The sequence below is a fragment of the Porites lutea genome, chromosome 7 (assembly GCF_958299795.1).
Source record: "Porites lutea chromosome 7, jaPorLute2.1, whole genome shotgun sequence".
Lineage (NCBI taxonomy): Eukaryota > Metazoa > Cnidaria > Anthozoa > Scleractinia > Poritidae > Porites > Porites lutea.
In genome coordinates this window covers 1,030,941-1,049,886 of record NC_133207.1, presented here as the reverse complement: position 1 = coordinate 1,049,886, position 18,946 = coordinate 1,030,941, and the positions used below count along the sequence as shown (strand labels likewise).

The following is an 18,946-nucleotide window of genomic DNA, read 5'->3' as shown; positions in this document are numbered from 1 at the left end:
ATATTTTATACTGTTCAGTGCCTATCGTAACGAGAGTTAGAAGAACAAAAATGTGCTCCAGACCGAAAGAAGTGTCCATAAATTCGCCGGACAGTTGGAAATAACGGGATTTTGTTTCAGTTAAACGCCTGTAAGATTTACAAGGGATTTAACTTGTCCATATTATTGCCATTTGGGTTGTGAACTGTGTGAATTTGGTGCTTGAAAAAAAACCCGTTGTAACCACCTCTTGCGATTACTGAATCCATGAAACGTGCGAGATTTAGCGCACAGAATCATGTCATATAATTTTGAAAAAGTAGGTTTACGTCGGGCATCCTTTGATTAAACTCACGGAACCAAGGAAACGTTTTCAAAATTACAAGCTGCACTGTAAATTTTCTGAGTAAAAGAATATTTTCTATTAATTGTTCCAAAAATTAATGAAGAATTAATTCGGACGTCATTGCAAGTCGAATCACGTAATCACGAGTACTATCATTAAAATAATCTTCAGTTTGTGAGACAACCACTTGAGGTCCTTTTTTCAAAAAAACATCTGAAACAATGAAATGACAAATAGACCGACTTAATTTTGTTAACTACCGTTTGTTTTTTTTGTATTTGAATATCAAATAATACCGTTTTTTAAAAATGAGTAAGCAAAGTTCATCCTTGCCTCTCTCATCCAAACCTTATGTACGTTATTTCCCCATTTAACTTCTTTAAACCCCCGTAGCAAATAGTTTTTGTTTAAAATCCCACTCCTTACGTTAGTGCAGTCTGTTGTTTGTTTAGCGGCAGAAGTTATTAAAATTGTGGTAAAAGCTTTGGTGTGAGGTAGATTATATTTGCTTAAGATCTCGACATTAACATTTAAATTTTCATTTAAAAATGCAGCTCTCATTGTCAGTTAGACATTCAATAACTGACAACGCCCTTGAACTTGAACGAAAAAAGGTTGAATTTTCCTGAGAACGATAATCCTTGACACAAGGGAACTTTCTGATGATGGAAAGTGCGACCAATTCTTCCCTAACGGATCTTGAGGAAGACAGTTTTGAGGTGACAGTCGCAAAAACTGTAATTTGCATGCTCGTTCTCGTTGTGTCTTTAATCGAAAACATTCTGGTACTTGTGGTTTTGAAGAAGGACTTTCGCAAACGTCTAAGGACCGCTAACAGTTATTTTATAGCGAACTTGTCCACGGCAGACGTCCTGTTTGCTGTGCAGAATTTGCCACTCGCGTACAACAATTTTGTCATGGAAGGTCACTGGGTTCTTCAGGGAAACTTGGGCACCATTTTATGCAAGATAGACATGTTCTTTTCTCTAATTTCTATGGTTACAAGCAATCTTACCATCCTCGCAATTGCCCTAGCTCGGTTTTTGGCTGTTTATTCACCTTACAAAAAAATTGTGACTCGAAAAGTTTGCTTTTTCATAATTTTCTTAACGTGGTTTATTTCAACCGTCTTTGCCTCACCCATGATGTATTACGCCACGTTGCATGAATTGCCTGATCATCTAACCCGATGCACGTTGGACTTAGAGGTTCTTAAGCTATGGTACATCATTTTGGCGGGAATTCTCACCACAACGCTAATCACGATGCTTGTATTTTACATCGCTATTGGTTTGAAGCTGTGGCGGCATAGAGCCCTTCCCGGTCAACCAATCCAGGCAACTAAAACAAGAAGAGAAAAGCGAAATCGCGACATTTTTAAAATGTTGGTGACACTAGTGGTTGTGTTCTACGTCTGCTCGGTGCCAGTTATCTTGTTGAGTCTGTCACATTATTTCGGCTTTTACACCGCGTTCAGAAGAAAGCACGTTCTTTTCATTGCAGTGGTTATGCTTTTTATGAATGGAGTCATAAATCCAATAATCTATTACGTTTTTAACGAGAGCTTTCGTGATGGTGTCAAAGTTGTCTTAGCCAAATGCGGTTGTTGTCAAGGTGCTCTATACGCTTTAGAAGTGCCAATGCCCGTGAAAAAGGAAGATGGTGTCGTCTGCGGAACTAGCAGGAGAGCCACAAGAACTTCTACCCAACTGTAAATTGAGCTCTATCGCAATGATGAGTTTGGTTATAATTTTGCGATGGATGAAGTTATTTTGAAGTTAAAGAAAACGGAACATGGTGCAATAAAAGAACATTATAGAAGTATTTATAAAAATTTTGTAATAGGATTAAGAATGGATTAGTATTAGAAAACAAACATGAACGACGAACGACAAACTTGAAGGGCTTAAATTCTCAGAGTACAAGAACTGCGACGCATCCTTTTAAGACCAAGAAAAAAGCGCATCGTTTTCCTTTTTATAACAATAGTAATTCAATGTTTTGCTTTAGTCAGGGGCACCCAACGACTGTTTTTTGGGAAATATCTGTTCGGAGCTCTGTAGAATGCCTACAATTCTCGATACCCCCAAAACAGCTGAAAATCTAGTAGCATCGATTGACTACAAGGTAGGCACTGTAGAGGAAAAACGATGACGAGTTTAGAAACCAATAACAACTTGTGATATTACAAGAGTATAAACAGCCTCCGCTCTGCAATCCGCCTACAAAGTTCCTTTTACTTTCTTTGAAAGAGGATTTTTGCAAGTAGAAAAATCTTGTATGTAAACTAACGAAACTTTGCCCTATTTTGCTCACAGTCTTTCCCGAAAAGATCAATGGCCAATTTTCCAGCATTGTAATATCGTTAGAGAACAGAGCGCGCTTATGCAAAGCAGGAAAAATTACCTTTAATTTAAGGTGACTTGTACAAATTCACTGACACATGAGTGACGTTTTATGAATTTGTTATAATGCGCCCTTTGTCTAACTAATGTTTGTGGACGTTCTATTTTTTTCTCTATTTGTAAATAAAGGTATAGTTAGTCTACTGATTACCTTCGTTGCTGCCCTTATTCATGCCAGCGGGCATAGCGGGCTGCAAGTAAGTAATTACTGAATTAGCCATCATATTGTCATATTATTATCATATTGTGATGTCGCGGTGGCCTCTCCTTTCAACCTGGTGGTTTCTCGAGGTCTCCTCGCCTAACAACATGCTGTATTTTGTAAAATTCATTTTAATATCAAGGCTAATAAATGATGATGATGAATAAGGACGCATTTTTGGCATTTGTTAACAAAAATACCGTAAAATTCCGAAAATAAGCCCCGGGGCTTATATTTTTCAAAGGCCCTTTTTGAGGGGCTTATTTTTGGAGGGGTTTATATTCGTAGGGGCTTATCTACGGAGGGAAATTTTCGTTTCAAAATCGATTGGGCTAGCCGTATAGTTGGAAGTAAATTTACCGTTTTTGCTTTGTTTTACTTTGTATTTGAGAGCAATTTTCCAAATACAAGCCCCCGGGGACTTATATTTAGAGGGGCGATTTAACGGAGGGTTTTTTACGTTACAGGTTTGGGGGGCCTATATTTGGAGGGGCTTATACGTGGAGGGGCTTATTTTCGGAATTTTACGGTACCTAGATGACCGTGACCACTACCCCCGCCGCCCCCCCGCCGCCCCCCCCCCCCCCCACCTTACTAACTATGCCGTGACCACGCAGCACCAAAAGACATAAAAAAAAAGAAATGGAATGTACCCGACACCTCCTGCGAAGAGCCGTATTCACCATAGATATATTAACCATATATGGTTTGGAATTGTTGTTGTTTGTAATTTTAGTTATTTGGAATAGTTGATATACTATTTGTTGTATAAGACTCCAAATAAAAGACATGTATGTATGTATTCTTTCTTTCTCTCGACACCCCCCTCCCCCCCCCCCCCCCCCCCCAATCACCCTCTCTTCTCAAAGAAAAAATGAACAACGCCTGATCGTAGCTTAGGTAGAATCCTGACTATAACCCAATTGTTCGCGTCATGTGTAATTTTTCTGAGAAACGGCGAGCGAGACTCGTGAGTGTGCAGATATTGATTCCTTCCAGTTCCTTGGTGTCTTCCCACTACTTTTTGACTGCATAGTGAATTATCCGATTCAGTGGATAACTAAGGCTATCGACCTTTGAACAACTGGGACCTGAAGTTTTGCAGTCACGAAACTCGATGCCTTTTGATTTGTAAGGCACGTTTCGAAGTGATCGTGATCTTCGTCAAAATATTCCTCTCTAACGACAATTTTATTACTGAACTGTATGCAGCTGAATCCCTTCCAATTAAGCGGCATTTTTAGATTCTCATTACTGTCATACTCAACTATAATTAAGCATAAGGATATTGGGCATAATTGAGGTAAGAGGGGCTATTTTCTACCCACATTACGTGACATTAAAGTTTATTGTCTGATGATTTCGATTTTTAAAGGAAATATTCAGTCCTGACAGAAGCACATATATGCTTCTTGTCCTGATAAAGTCACATATTGCACAACAGTTTCGCGAAAATAATTATAATACTGGACAGAAGAATAATTTCTGATTAGGCTCAATTTTAGCAACTCTCACTCGCAAAAAAGAGCCCGCTTACCGCAAGTTGTTAAACAGAATTGTTTATTTGCATGTATGCTTGCAATACAGCAATACAGGTTTTGTTGTTAGACAAAATATAGACGACTAATAACAACATACCAAAGAGAAAAGCTACTTGAGGTCTCCCAATATTTGCTGTTAGAGCTGAGTTTGCAGTCAGAATTTCGATGCCTGGATACCTCGATACTACGGGTGGCTATGGTTTATACTTTAGAAACAAGAAGGAAATTGAGCCGTCTTAAGGTGGCTCGACTGGATTTTTTAGCGGGGGGGGGGGGGGGGGTTTGTTCAAACTTTGCAAGAATTGAGGCAATTATGGCAGGCACATACTCCCTTAACCGATTTCTTCAAAAAAAACTCTTAGTACAGAGAAACACAAAGATAAATAAAAAACGTAATGGCGTCATAACGTTGCCATAGCGACTCCGATTGTAATAAAACCCAGATCATAAGAAATTTTCATCTTTATATAATATAGTTGTTGTAACCTTTTTTCCATATCTTTACTTTTTTTGATGTAGTTAATGCTCAAACTTGGGAGGTATCCCCGGCCCCAAAAAAAAATCCAGTCGAGCCACCTTATATAGGAACAGGGGAAGAAATGGCCAATGTAGCTGCTGACCGGCGCGTCCCAGTCACGATCCCAGAAACACTTGCGAGACACATTTCGTCTCCAGTTACGCTCGGTGAATAACTGATTTCTGGAATAATCTACCGTCTCTACACTCGAGTTAACAGATGATATAACTGACAGTAGTTATCAGCACGTGTGCTATGTTGTTTATACATTTGTTTAAGTAGTTAATAGGCCTCATTTTCTATTGAATGACAAAAAAGACATATTTGCATGCCAAAGAATGGAAACCAAAAAATTGGTCTGATGGCGTAAAAAGAGTTTCTTCGATATTAGCCGCTGTTGCTCCTAAACTGTCTATAGTAGTTGGCTACCTGTTAAGACGATTTAAAGTGGATCATAAGAGGGTAAAATTAGGCTCTTTTTGTCACATTCCTCACTGCTTACGGTTCTTTAAATGATTTTGAACTCTCTCGGAATAAACAAACTTTTGAGGTGGAATGTTTAACCTTGTTTATTTTACAGGTCAAGAGTCTAATGGATAATTGATTGGTTTTGAAGAATCACTCAATTTCATGCAATAGATGGTATTTTTTACTTCATATACTCACTTTCCCCGTAAAAGGTGTAGAGTTTTAGCTAGTTTCCAATCGAAAGATCCTCGAATCTTCCTCGGAAAACTTTGTACACCTTCCAAAAATCTCCTACTGTCGTCCCAGGAATTTTCAGTTAAGCTCGTATATATTTCTTTTATGTTTTCTAGAAAACACATTTTTTTAGTTGCGTCATTTGCTGTGTTAGGATTAGAAAATCACTTGTAATCGTCACTCTGGTACTCTAAGACTTCTAAAAGCATTGAAATTAGTGGAGGAAACTAGTTTTCATTTTAGCACGTTTTAATTAGGCGGTAAAGAGAGGCGGAGAATGCTTAATTGTCGGGTGTTTCTGATAAAAAAAACGCCTGCCGTGGTTGATTTGGTAATAAAATCGTGGTAAAATCAATTCTCTTTGCATGACCACTCACGATACTATCAAAGATCCCAGTTTCTCAGTAGATCACGTTTTTCCGTTAGTAGATCACGTTTTTCGGTGGCTAAAAAACTCGTGCGAACTACCCAAGAACAGAGAAAGTTAATGAACGTCGGCCGGAAAATTTTCCTTGTTACGTTGCCTGGAGTCAGTGGAAGTGGGTCAGAGCCTTGATTTCTATTCATTTTACAGATGTTAATATTGTTCTTGAACGATCTCTCTTATATTTTCTGTTTCCGAGGGTCAAATACCGTACAAATACTTCTAAACTCACTAAGCTGTTTAAAGCTAAAGTATTTGATGAAATATCCGTAAAGAAAATAAAGCGGTGAGATCGGTATTTCTTTTTATAATGTTTTATGTAATGATTGCGGTTATAGTATAAAACAATAGTGGTTAAATGTGTCCATAAACGTGATCATTTGCTCGTACAAGTTGGAGACATTGGATCAATCGTAGCTGCGTTTAGTTTGAAGTGTGCTCTGTCCAAGGCCAAATTTTTCCCTGGACTTCTAACTTTAATTTGCTGCATTTAGGTGGAATCTAGCACGTGAATAATTCTAACGTAATATCTTTCCCCAAAATAATTCATACTTATCTGTTGATAGAACATGTCGTATTCTCAAATTAGCAATTTATGGTAATTTTTATTAGAGTATTTGTAAATTTTGATAACTGATCTTTAATTCAGGAACCTTCTTTAAACCGCCGCGCGATTTAGGCCTCCTCATAAAAAATTAATTTTATTAAGTAAACTGCTTCGCCTCCAAGCTTTGTCTTTTGAGGCAGCGAAACACTCAAATTTAGTTTTGTCGAATGAGTTGGTAACTAAATTTGTCACCGTAGAGAGATTTAAAGCTGACTAGAACTCTAGCCTTTCGAGAGATCGAATATTTAAGCTGTTGCAAGGCAAGACATTGGGCCCATGGTTAAGAAGCTCTTGTAGGCTTGCCGTATTCATGGGCATTTGATCTTGTTAAGCCACACAAGTGTTTGCGCTCGTATAGGTTAAAACTTCATAAAAGGCCTTGTTGACAGTAATAAATACACTCAAACTATAGGACTGTTCTGGAAAAAGGATTTTAGACAAGCTGTTTCCCGTAAATTTGTTTTCCTTCCTTTCCCTGTGTAAAAAAGGAACATTTGTTTTCCTGCCCAGTTTTAAAAACTTCGTTCCGTGCTTCTGCTGATACTAAGCCATAATTAAGGGAGAATCGAAAAAGGCACTTAGGGCCTTTCAGAGGATCAAGCAGAAATTGAGTGGTTTTTGTCCCAAATGTGGAAGTAAAAATTTTACAGCAAACAAGAAAGGGAAATCTCTGAAACCTTCGTCTCAATGTTTATGAGTTGTTCATACAAAACAAATGTCGTGATCACGCGCTCACATCTTCTCATAAATATAACTCGCGTTTTTTTTTTCTGTAGGAAAGAACTGCAGCCGGTTATTAACCAGAAAGTCCCTTTATCGGATGAGGTTCTTCGACCTTTATTTTCTTCTGGAAACTTCGTTCAACTTATAACAAGCAATAATGATTGACAGTTCACTCTGGGTTTGTGCAAATTTTGCTATCTGAACGGTGAATTTGCCTTTAAAAGTGACAGATTACCATTGTCTGAATTCTAATTTGGGCGCTTGTCGGAATAAATCATAGTAGTTTGCAAAATAAGTGATAGAGGACTTTTTAGGTTTTCGTGTTTTCTTCTTTGCTTTAAAAATAATACAAACATTTATCATGGAAGTTCTCTTGAAACTCAATGCCCTTGATATGATATTAGCCCCAGTCGTATTTTGTGCTAATTAACAAGTTCCCCCCAAAGGGCCAAAAGGAAACATATGGCTTTCTAGAACTTTCTTTCATCGATATTTTCTTTGGGATCAACGTGAATTGAACTGCATCCTCTTGAAAGCCTCTGGTGGTTTTGGTCATGTCTCGTTAAGCGTCTTTAGTGTTCCAACAGCACGTTCGCACTGATATTCCGTCCGGAGTTAAATCCGCAGATTCGCGACATGGCTGAATGTCAAGAACCAAAAAATGGGGTCAAAATCCCTCAAAGTCTATCAGGTTTGCTCTTTATAATTTTATCCATCATCATCATCATCATTTGCAAGTGCCATTTTCAACGCATTTTCAGTTTCGGCCCCTTTTTTTCCGCGCGTTGGTTAAGAAGTGTGTATTTTTTAGAAGTAGTTTTGGTCACTAAAAAATTTTCAAGACTTCTAGTGGTTACCTCCACTCACAAGTATCAAATATACACGAGAAACCACCAACGCAGTCATTCTCGCCCACTCAAGACACGTTTGTTTGTTTTCATTATTTCTTAAACATTTGAGTTGTTGTAAGTTTATCCAGTGCGTGAAAATAGTTTTGAAAAACTGAGCAGCCGACCGCTTATACCCGCTGCAGAAGTTAGGAGAAGTAACGTCTCTAATGTTACAACCTAACTAGCACATAGTCTCTTGCGAAGGCTTTTTCGCGAGATTCAGCTGGATTGGACTTTTGGATATGACCTCCCCGGTGTCTTGTTTCATCTTTAATGGATAAATTTATTTTGATGCAGACTTGGGAAAACGACAAATCTTCGTTTTGCGTCGTCATAATTCCGATAAGGTTAATTTTGTGGTGATTTATTCAGACTGATTGATTCCTCGATATAAAAGCTATCGGTGTTATTTGCCAAACGCGGTCTGATGACAACAAAACGCATTGTTCCTTCTGCAGCGTGAATATACAAAGACAGCATTCCATGAAATATTTTTAGTTAATGAGAACATTAATAGACACACGGTATTAGAACCAGCTTACTTCTATAGGAACCCCTATAAAGTGTTGCGCAGTTTTATTCGAACGGTTACACTCTGAGATTTCATCCTCAAACTGCGAAGTTAGAAGTAAAAGAACAATTTCTAAGGATTGCTCGACAGTTTTTCTTTAAAGAAGAAACATTTCGGAGTGTTTTTACCGGCTAAATAAGAACAATCGCCTTGTAAAACATGTTCCCGAGGCGCAAAATCTCGTGATTCTTACATTTGAATGGTCAGCCTTGATAAATACCAAAGGGCCATGCTTTGAAACATCTTTTTTTGCCGAGACTGCATATTAAGCTGAATTTTTGGATTTTTTTAGTCCATAGCCTCTAGTTAACGCGTTTTTATGTAGCAAAACAGGCTGCTCCACGGGAAAAAAGAGTTTGAATGCAGGAAGAAACTTCAGGATTTCGTCCGCTACAGACTAAAAATACTTGTACCCAACCTGACAACGCCTTTAGAAATACAACTCAAATTTATTTCAATTGTCAACGCGCTAACCTGCAGCGCGGCTTAAATTTTTCACTGTAAATTTGCTATTATTGTTCATGTTTTGTCTATACAGATATGCTGGGCAGCTTCGACGAAGACAGGTAGGCGCCAATTAGAGAAGTTTAGACAGGTTCATAAAGGGTAATTTTCTTCTTGGGAGGTTTTCATTTGTTTTGAAGAGAACTTTCTAGGCCATCACCATTAATAATGCAAGCTTTTTCATACACCTGCTCAAAAGAATTCCACCTTGCGTTTAAGCTCAATACAGTGAAAACTATCATTTTATTGGGCCCATATTACAGCGGGCGTCTTGTATTAAGCATATCCATTTCTCGCTTAGTCGCAAACTTTCTTCCGTATTTTCTGATAAACAAACCTAGTTTCAAGGGACACCTCTATTATGCGGACACCAGCGAAGGTCTTGAAGAAAGAACTAATTAAGGAGAAAGCTTTTTCTGTTTTTCGAATACTGGAACACACGCCTTAAAGTAAATTTTATCTGAGTCAGATAAAGTTTCAAAGGTGCCGTAGAAAAACTTTAAAAAAAGCGTTTAACTATGCTGACATTTTGAGACTCGGTATTTACAGAGTGAATGAGCTTTGCTTTGGTTGCGTAATTTCGAACTACGTAAAGACATTTCAACAATGAATACCCGCACACTGAGAATTCTGTTTAAACCATGTCAAAAGTTAACACGTACTTTACAAATGCCGTCAACGCTTAGAAATATATCTTGGCTGTCTCTTGCCACGATTGTTAACGAACCAACCATTTCATATTTTCCCCTCGTGGGGGGCTGGGGAGGTACGTAGATAGAAGAAGTAAGATAAGAAGCCCTTTTCTAATTCTGGGTTTGAAATTAGCGATGGGAGGACGCTTTGAGATTAGAACACAGTGGTTTTCTTTGACTTTTCATACTCAGTCTTTCAGTTAGTGCAGACTCGTTTTGTTTTTTTCGGAAAATAATTGTCTTCTTTTTATATCAAACAATATGTATCAGTGTCTTTTAGCTTCTTTTACTGACGTAAACCTCGCGGATACGACTCAGAAACTTCCTGTTCTTAAAAGCTCCCCGGTTAAGAATTCGCAATAATTCGCTCAGTGTAAAATGACCTCCAAATCTCATTAAAAATTGCACGAAAAGTCGCCTTCCGTGAGTAAACGGGCCATTACATGGGCCAGAATGACTCGTTCCGCACCCATCAAAGTAGAATGTGTTCCTGTCTACAGTGGAAATAGATTATGACGTTCGGTTTGTAAAGTATGACGGCACAGTTTTCACGTGGAAAATGTCGATGTCTTCAGTGGGCCTCATCAGGTCTACATAAGAACTAAAAGTAGAACTGCTTCAGTGTCATTAATATCATCTCTACTTAGGTTTGTTCCTTTTTCGTTTCATGAAAATTAAAAACTAAGAAGACAATATGGCGGTTCACTACTTTGCGATTGGCGGTACGAAAAAAAAGCCGGCGGTCAAACCGGAAAAACGCTTTAATTATCACGACCATTTTGCTGTGGACGATTCTTAATAACGCAAAGCACTTTAATTAATGTTAAAGGAAATTATAGAAGAAGATATATAGGACACAGCAGTAACCCGCCTTGCAATTCATATTATAGTATTTTGTTTGTTTGTTACATTGCCTCTTTGTTTTAAATATTGACTACAATTGTGCCATGTAATTAAAAGTCTCTAGAAAATTCCTTCTCTTGACACATTTGCATCGGACCAATCATTCCTTTGTCGCAGCTGCAATCTAAAAATTATTCCCATCCACAGCAATTTAAGAATGTGGTTTACACCTTCTATTTCTGCGAGGAATTACATGTACGCCTTTCCAAGGGTTGTGAAGTTTACACCCGTACAAAATAGAAATGTTAAAATGTTGCATTATAACTGATAACATTGAAATAATTGTATTGAATTATTGTGTCGTTTTATGTACTGATTTTCCACGAGTGGGCGGGTGCTTGTAGAATGTTCTACTTATTTTATAAGTTATTTAAAGTAAGGAGAGATTAATTAAGTGTCTGTATAACCAGACTGAAACTTCGCTTATCGTATTGTTTCATCTTTTGTGGCTTTCTGTTGGTTTGTTTTTGTCTCAAAACTCTCCAAGATATTTGTATAAACTTTGCTTTTGTAAAACGTTTGTTTTGGATGACTGTGGCAAACTCTTTCCAAAACTGTGAAATTTCGGCTGGAACGGCCTTTATCCAAAGGTGTTCGGTCCTCATCTGTTCACGAGTGAAAAGGACAATATATGGTAATTAATTTGTTTTAAGCCGGTATTGAGCGGGTTTTTACCTGCAGCTTAAGGAAACGACGCTTATCTGTGATGAATTCAAAAGGATGTTAGCTTGACCCTTGAATGGTAATTGACCCAAGCTATTGTAAATCCTCCCAGAATGATCCTTCAAATTTATAATTATTCTGTAGTCAAGTTTAAGTTTTTGAATATCTCGAGAAAAAGTTTTCGCGTGTTTCAGTTACAATGTTACTTTAATTTATGAAACTCTTTTGATCTTTGTTTTCTCTGAACCTACCGGAAATATTGAACTTTTGTTTGTTCGAGAAGAATCTGCTTATCGGTTGTTTCCAACTATTTAAATCGAAGTTGTGAATATAAATTAACACCGGTCACGGTGTATTCCGTCAAAAGTATCTTCAAAATGTGTCGCTAATTACACTGAGTCATTTTTCCAGAAAGGTCCGGTACAATACCTTAAAAGCTTTGACGTTCGCTGCTTGTAAAAAACTTTCGAGTCACGTGATTGACTGCTTTAAAAGAGCACTTCGAATATAGTCGAATGCTTTTCTGAGGCAATTCACTCGTCGCTTGACTTGCTCTTCGAGTCTGCAGTCTTTCTTGCTCCGATTCACTTCGTTAATATGGCAGGGATTCGATTTTTCATGGATCAACTGGGTCGCAGGTTTGTGACTTTTTTCTCCCTTTCTTGAAATTTTCCTGTAATAATTTGTACCTTCGGATACTAAAACATATAAAATTGAGCGAAATTTAGGAATACGCTTTTCCCATTGTGAATTCACGCCAACAGCATGATGATCGTGCACTGCATGACATGTCAAGTTAATAAATACTGAATAATTTTAATGGGGTTTCGAAACGTTAACATCTTTTTTTAAAAAAAATCTTTAACTAAAGACGATTGTCACAAGAAGAATAATATGCTCGTTTGCCAAGAGTCTCGTCATTAGCCACCTTTCATTGAGGTTCTTTTGTTCACTTTGCCCGCTTTAGTCGAGGTTTCTTCCATTTCGTTTTCCTTCTTCTGCATATGTTTGTACATCTCTCTTGTATTGCTGTTATTCTAGTGTTAATCAACAGTTTAATTTATACACTGTGAAAAGCCATTAAGCCGATGAACTCGAATTTTTTTTCCTTTTTTACCAGCTAATCGCAAAAGTAGCTTCGTAGTCGCTTTGTTGTATTACACCATAGTATATTGCCTCAATAAAAAAATCAAATGAAAGAAATGTGCGATTTGTCTGATAACAAACTCAGAGCTACACCTATACAGTAACACAGTGCAAGGCCAGGTATAGTATTCTGTCGTTTGGGGGCGACATTTCTTTGTTAGAGAATTTTCTCTTGGTTCATTCTGAGTGGATGCTAGATCGCTCCAGAGAATTCATTGGTATACATTTCATCCGGAACAAGCAAACCTGAACGGAAAGAGTCCATTCGTGTCCGTTCGCTTTTCGTCTTTTTCCATTTTTCGGTGTCGATGGGTTCAAACCTCATTTCGTGGTGTATCGTTGAACCGCGGAAGCGAGTCAGGGCGCAAGGTCAATTATATTATCATGTCAGCGGTAAGTAGGGGCACAGACTGACAGAGATAATCCGTTGCTCTTTTAGAAGCAGGCGTTTTGGAATTACATGAAGCAATTGATATCTCGCAATTCTACCTTTTAAAATAAGGTGTCTCTTCTGTGTATTATGTATATTATGTGCGGTTTAATGGGCCTTGTGACATTTCTTCCAATTTATCATCTTTGAGTGTGGAAAGTAGTTCAAGATCAATTGTACCAGGTTTTCTTTTTCTTCTTCTTCTTCAGTGGCCTTATTTCTTCCACGGGTTCCTCTATTATAGAGAAACTAACGCGCCATTTGACCCTCTTCTACGCGCGATTGAGTTAAAAGTGTTTTCTAAGTGTTGCGCGGTTGGGGTACTGGCGGCATTGTTGGTTTGCCTTTATTTATTCTCATGAATCACTATTGTTTGGTAAAAAATCAGATTCCGCCCGTCCACATTTGAATTCGATAAAGCTATCCAGTCAAAACAACACTTAACATTTGACACTGAATCAAACCGCTGCTTTCATAGAGTAACATTTCATGTAATTCTTAAATGTGCATGTATGCCCGAGTATGTATATATGTTATATGTAGAACATTGTCGAGTTTAATGACATTATTTGCATAATTTCGGTGCTTGAAAAGTAGGCTGCAATTAGTGTTGTTCGAAATGAAAGTCCTCTTTATAAGGTCTACAAATATGGGCTTCCTTAAATTGAACTAGTATATTCTTAAGCTATTTTGACCTCAAGAAGGAATTTATAGATTAGTTAAGAATAAGTGAATATAATTTGAGGTGTGTACATTAATTTTTGTGACTTGTAATTTCGTAACAAAGTCGAACAGATAAGACGTCTATTTTTCATTATTGCGCCAATCCGCCCTCCGGCATTTTTCAAAAATCTTGAAAAACAAATGGTAATAGGTTACAACGAATGCTTTTATCGGATTAGACAAATTTATCTGATAGTACAGCAATGTGCGGTTGCTTAACGTAGGATATATTCAGAAGAAAAGTTGTGCAATTTGAGTTGTACAATAGCTTTCAATGGTGGTCGCGTGGGCGGGAGTGGTAATTGAAAGAAAGTATTTTATTATACTCTTCGTGTAACGTAAATTTCTTTCATTCGTTTAACAGTGTGAAAAAGCATCCAAGCTAATCCGGCTTACTACGAGTATTGGATGCCCATCTAAAATAATCAATGACTTTCGAGCAAGTCAAGTTTTTTTGCTGAATCTGTTATCTGAAATATCGAGATTGAAAAAGATGAAAAACTGTAGTGAAAGAAAAACTGCAATAAAATGTAAGAATCATGTTATATAAACACAAAAAGTCGTCTTGTTTGACGGAGAATGATTGATTTTGGGTCAGGTACCCGCGAACTGTGTTCATTCAGCCGCACGAAAAAAAGATTGTCTCCCTTTGTTGTCAGTTCTGGAACATTCGCTATCTCTAGTGTTTGCTGAAATAGAAAACTCGTTTTATTTCTTATGCAAACAGCCTTCAAGCGTCATGTCGAAAACGAGATAACATATTCAGTGAAACCTCATTTTATGAGTCTTTGTTTAGGCGTAGAACTTTCTGGAACACTTCGCGGAGCAGAACATGATCGCCAACGTGGACATCGTTTCTTTGCGGTTCTAAGGTAGACCGGGTGTTTTTTTCTATTGTTGTAGACAGGATAAAGTGAAGTTTATTTAAAAATCTACGAACATTCGTACCAGGATAAATATAAATTATAGCCGGCGTCATTAACCCCACGTTCGCTCGAAGGTAAATTGGTTGAGAAAGATATTGCGTCGTCATTTTGATTTAAGACAAAAGTAATTCTCTTTTACTTCAGTGGAAATACTAGTGATCACGATAGTAAAATTTCAGTTTCTTAGCATTGTGTCAAATTTTCGAAAAATATATTTCGGTTTTATAACTTTGTGATGTCCGCAAATATAGGTCCTGAATGGAGCTCTTGCAGTGACCAGTAATACTATCCGGCTTCCCACGTTAATTTTCGGAGCTATTCGCGATTCGGCGCGCGGTTCACGAGGAACACACCATTATGGAGCAGGACTTAATGGCGAAGCACTTCGACGAACTGAGGAAAAGGTTTGCTTTATTTTTTGGCTTTCATCAAGCAACGTTTACAAGGGATAATAGCATTCACCTCTTTCATTTGCAATCTTATTATTGAAATGATAACTTATTTAGGGTTTTATATCTGTAATCCCCCGTATCATTGTCACACATGCTGACGACAAGAACGGATTCAGTCCAGTTTTACATTTTTAAGTCGAAGCGTTTCATCGCCGACTAGTTTTAAGTAGGTAAATGCATGAAATATACATTGCACTACTTGAAAATCCTATGTATGGTCTTTTGCACTCCGAATTTTGAAAACAAATGATGTATTTAAAATAGTTCTTAAACGTAATAATTTTCGGTTTTTTGTTATCGTGGAGGCGTCATAGCTCGTCATCCAATATTATTTTCTATTTTGATTCTATTTGCTGGAACTGTCAAACACTGAATTGAAGTCTATCTTTACAGTACGATGAAGAAAACTGGCTCTGGGAAGTCGTCCCACGGAAGAGCATTTACATCACAATAACGCCGTATTGGTATAATCTGCATCTTGAATACAGTGTCTTTAATTTAGTTTTTTCTTCCGTTTTATGTTCTTCAGTGAAAGAAAAATATGTTCAGAGATTTATATCAAGAGCAGAGAATACTTTATTGATGATAGTCTTTTTTTTATTGTGAAAACACGGCGTAACGCTATGAGGAAACAAAGTCTGTGACCCGTATCAAATGTTGGACATGATTTTTCTAGCAAACGAGATATTTCAAAATTAATTAAATTGCTCGAATTTTAGGAGAATTTAAAATAGCCCTGTCCGCGCTTTGTTTGCACTTTTGGTAAAGTTCGTACAACAAAACAAACACAAAACCGAAAAGGGCAGCTGGGAAGGCAGATAAGTTCTTTCTAGTTTTCTGCCAATTTCGATAAAAGCGTTGTCTGGCTAGTGCCTAGGCGTCGAATTTCCCGCGCGCGGCCGACGAATTTCAAGCTTGTCTGCGCCATGTAATTCCATACGGGGACTTGACTAAGTTTTCTAGATCATACCCTGTAGATATCTTTTTCTACTTTTATAAACCTAGCGATCAATATCACGTTTTCTCAAGGTTAAGGTTTTCCCCTCGTTTTAAGGTGCAGGTTTTGAGAGCGTTCGTATTTACGCGATTTTCGAGTCTGTTCACTTGTCTAATTTAAATCGGTTTGTGTTGTCACCACCTTTTTGAAGTGAAGCAATGTTTTTTGTTCATCGTCAGGCTAAGTTTTCACTAACAGCTAACAGCTATCATTATGTAGTCAGTCGAGTGTGACTTCTACAAACTTTATGATATAGTTCTTATGGCTCGGCTGTTGTTAAGTTGAAAGCGAATTGTTGACTGTAATGAAGAACGAAGACGATTCCGTGTTGTGAAAAGTGTGAAACAGTACCGCTTAGGTCAGTGTTAAAAGGGAAAAATCAAGTTTAGAATTGTGGCGGAAACATTTAGCCAAGAAAATGTTTTTAATAGTGACAGCTAAGGATTAAAGTGATTTTCATTCTCCCCCAAAAATATAGATTATTGTTCCTTTTAAGGTTTTTAAAAAATTTCTAACGATCGTTCTCCTCGTCATTTCACATGTAATACCCCAGTGGGTAAGTGTTGTTTTTGTCATTGGCCACTCAGCTGGCTCTGTCTGAGTTCTATTCATCCAGTTCAATTTGGCTGAGGTAAAATTGTTTGCTAGAGTAAAGAATCCTGCGTTAGTAATTTGGCCTAAAATAGGTAACATAGTTTCCTGCACAGAGTAAGCACGTATAAGTTTGTTTGAACGAAGCCGGAATTCTCTGCACCATTAAACACAGCAGTCGTTTGACATTTTAACTTTTAAATTGGCTTAACGTTTGGTCATGAAAAGATCCGGTCACTTTTAACTCACCGAGGTAGAGGCCAAAAATTTGGCAAATTATCATAAACAGTATTTCATTTCGAAAAAAATTGAACATCCGAAGAAGCCGACGGGGCTAATGTCGTGCTAGTTTTATGGTAATGGCGAAATGACAATATTTATGCGTTTATTGAGGGAAAAAAGTTCCAGATGTTTCGATTTTTCTTTATTAAAATTTTAGCTGCATCACGCGCTCTGTAGAAACAAGTTGATTTTCCCAAAAAATCGTCTTTTTTCGCCGCCAGACGCGGTTAGCAGAAATGCCGGAAAGTAGTAAGTTTATACATCGAGAATATTTTTTTCTGCTTTTTGCGCTAAGCTTTCATCTTACCGCAGCACAGTCTAAACAGAAGCTGCAATCACGTGTATGAAACTGTAGAAAACGTGTAAATCATGCGTTCTTATGAAATTAAGGACAGCGAAGACGCGCTAAGAGGATAAAAACTAATATCGGTTGTTATAACGTGTATGCAGAAAACGTCTTTTTACTCCGAAAATACCAACTGATTGATATCGGTTTTGCGGTAGATGTCAAGGGATGTTTTAATCTGGAAAAGACTGTGGTATTACAAATTTAAAAATCTTAATGTACAAATTAGTTATCAAAGTGCATAAGTTATTCTTTTGTAGTCATGTGATTAAGGTGCATCTTCGGACGAGTGGGGGGGGGGGGGGGCAGGGAATCTGGCAGAGCCAACCCATGCTAATGTGTACATGGTCGGAAACTCTCAACTGCTTTAATCATGCAGCAGACAAAAACAAGGGATATAAAAAACAGCGTACTGTTTACAGTAGCAAAAAGGGGAACAACACTAGCGTGCAAAAAAATATTAGATAAAACACAAACTACCAACTCTCCCAACTCGGTGTGGCCTGTACCCTACGCATGCGCACAGCCATATCATCCACAGTGATAGCCATGGATAGCTGTTTCGCCCTTATTAGGACTTATCGGCATGGCATAGCCGTCAGACTCCCGTGTTCACGGGTGTGTTTTCGCCCTGAATTTGGTGTTGTTAGAAAATATTACCCATCTTAAACTGAGCATGGGCTAGGCGTTAACTTCGTGGTATGACACTCGCGGGTATAAATTATTTGCCTTTTTGAAGGATAGAAACGTTGTGTAACTATCTTGCCTTCCTTCAAGTCTGCTATATAAACATTCTTGGATGAAATGAGCCACGTATAAGGTTTAGAAAAGTAACCTTAACCGACGGCGGCGACAGCGGAGAAATCGCCGCTTTAAAAGTTAATTCGCGGTCTTTCAATCTTCATCGCGATTATTACAAATCACTTACTTTGTCAAATTTTGGCGATCTCTCCAAGAGTTGAATTTCTAGAACTATATTCAGTTTTAGTAAGAGAAAGAAAGTTTCCTCCAGGCTTGTTTACGTCCTCCATTAAACGTGAAATTAGGCATTTTCACGTCGTATTCGTACAGCGACGACAAAGAAATGTTCAAAAATTGTGCTGCACGTGCGAAGTTGTTGTTTCGCTAGTTAAACCTCTTACTTTTTTGACGGTCTGCTGTTGTAAGGTGTAATGTGTTTTAATTTTCCCTTCCATTTACAGCCTTTCCAGTGACAGCGAACGGATATTAACCAATCTACTCAGCTCGCCGGCGTACTCTTCAGATTTCTTTAAGATGGATGAGGAGAGATCTAGCCAGCCTGTGAGGAGAGTAGGGGAAACAGTGCGTATAGCGTGCTTAGACATCGGCTCTTACCGCCCACAGGACATGGTATGGCAGGTTG

The 18,946-nt window shown here is 37.9% G+C and overlaps 2 protein-coding genes across 2 annotated transcripts in view; both read left to right on the top strand.

The window, feature by feature from the left end:
- The window catches only part of LOC140944951 (peroxisomal ATPase PEX6-like), a 31,220-nt gene extending 12,333 nt beyond the window's left edge, over window positions 1-18,887 (top strand). Inside the window, exon 10 of the mRNA XM_073394058.1 lies at window positions 18,765-18,887. The gene's annotated coding sequence lies outside the window, so the exon portion shown is untranslated. The remainder of the gene's footprint in view (window positions 1-18,764) is intronic.
- On the top strand, window positions 934-2,479 carry LOC140943036 (QRFP-like peptide receptor). The gene has a single exon (XM_073392069.1). It carries the CDS (start codon window positions 988-990, stop codon window positions 2,038-2,040), a length of 1,053 nt encoding a protein of 350 aa, XP_073248170.1. The 5' UTR covers window positions 934-987; the 3' UTR covers window positions 2,041-2,479.
- Window positions 18,888-18,946: the final 59 nt, after the last annotated feature.

Bases quoted from the DNA above. Each gene is read 5' to 3' on its own strand.
- LOC140943036 (XM_073392069.1), top strand. From the start codon at position 988: ATGATGGAAAGTGCGACCAATTCTTCCCTAACGGATCTTGAGGAAGAC.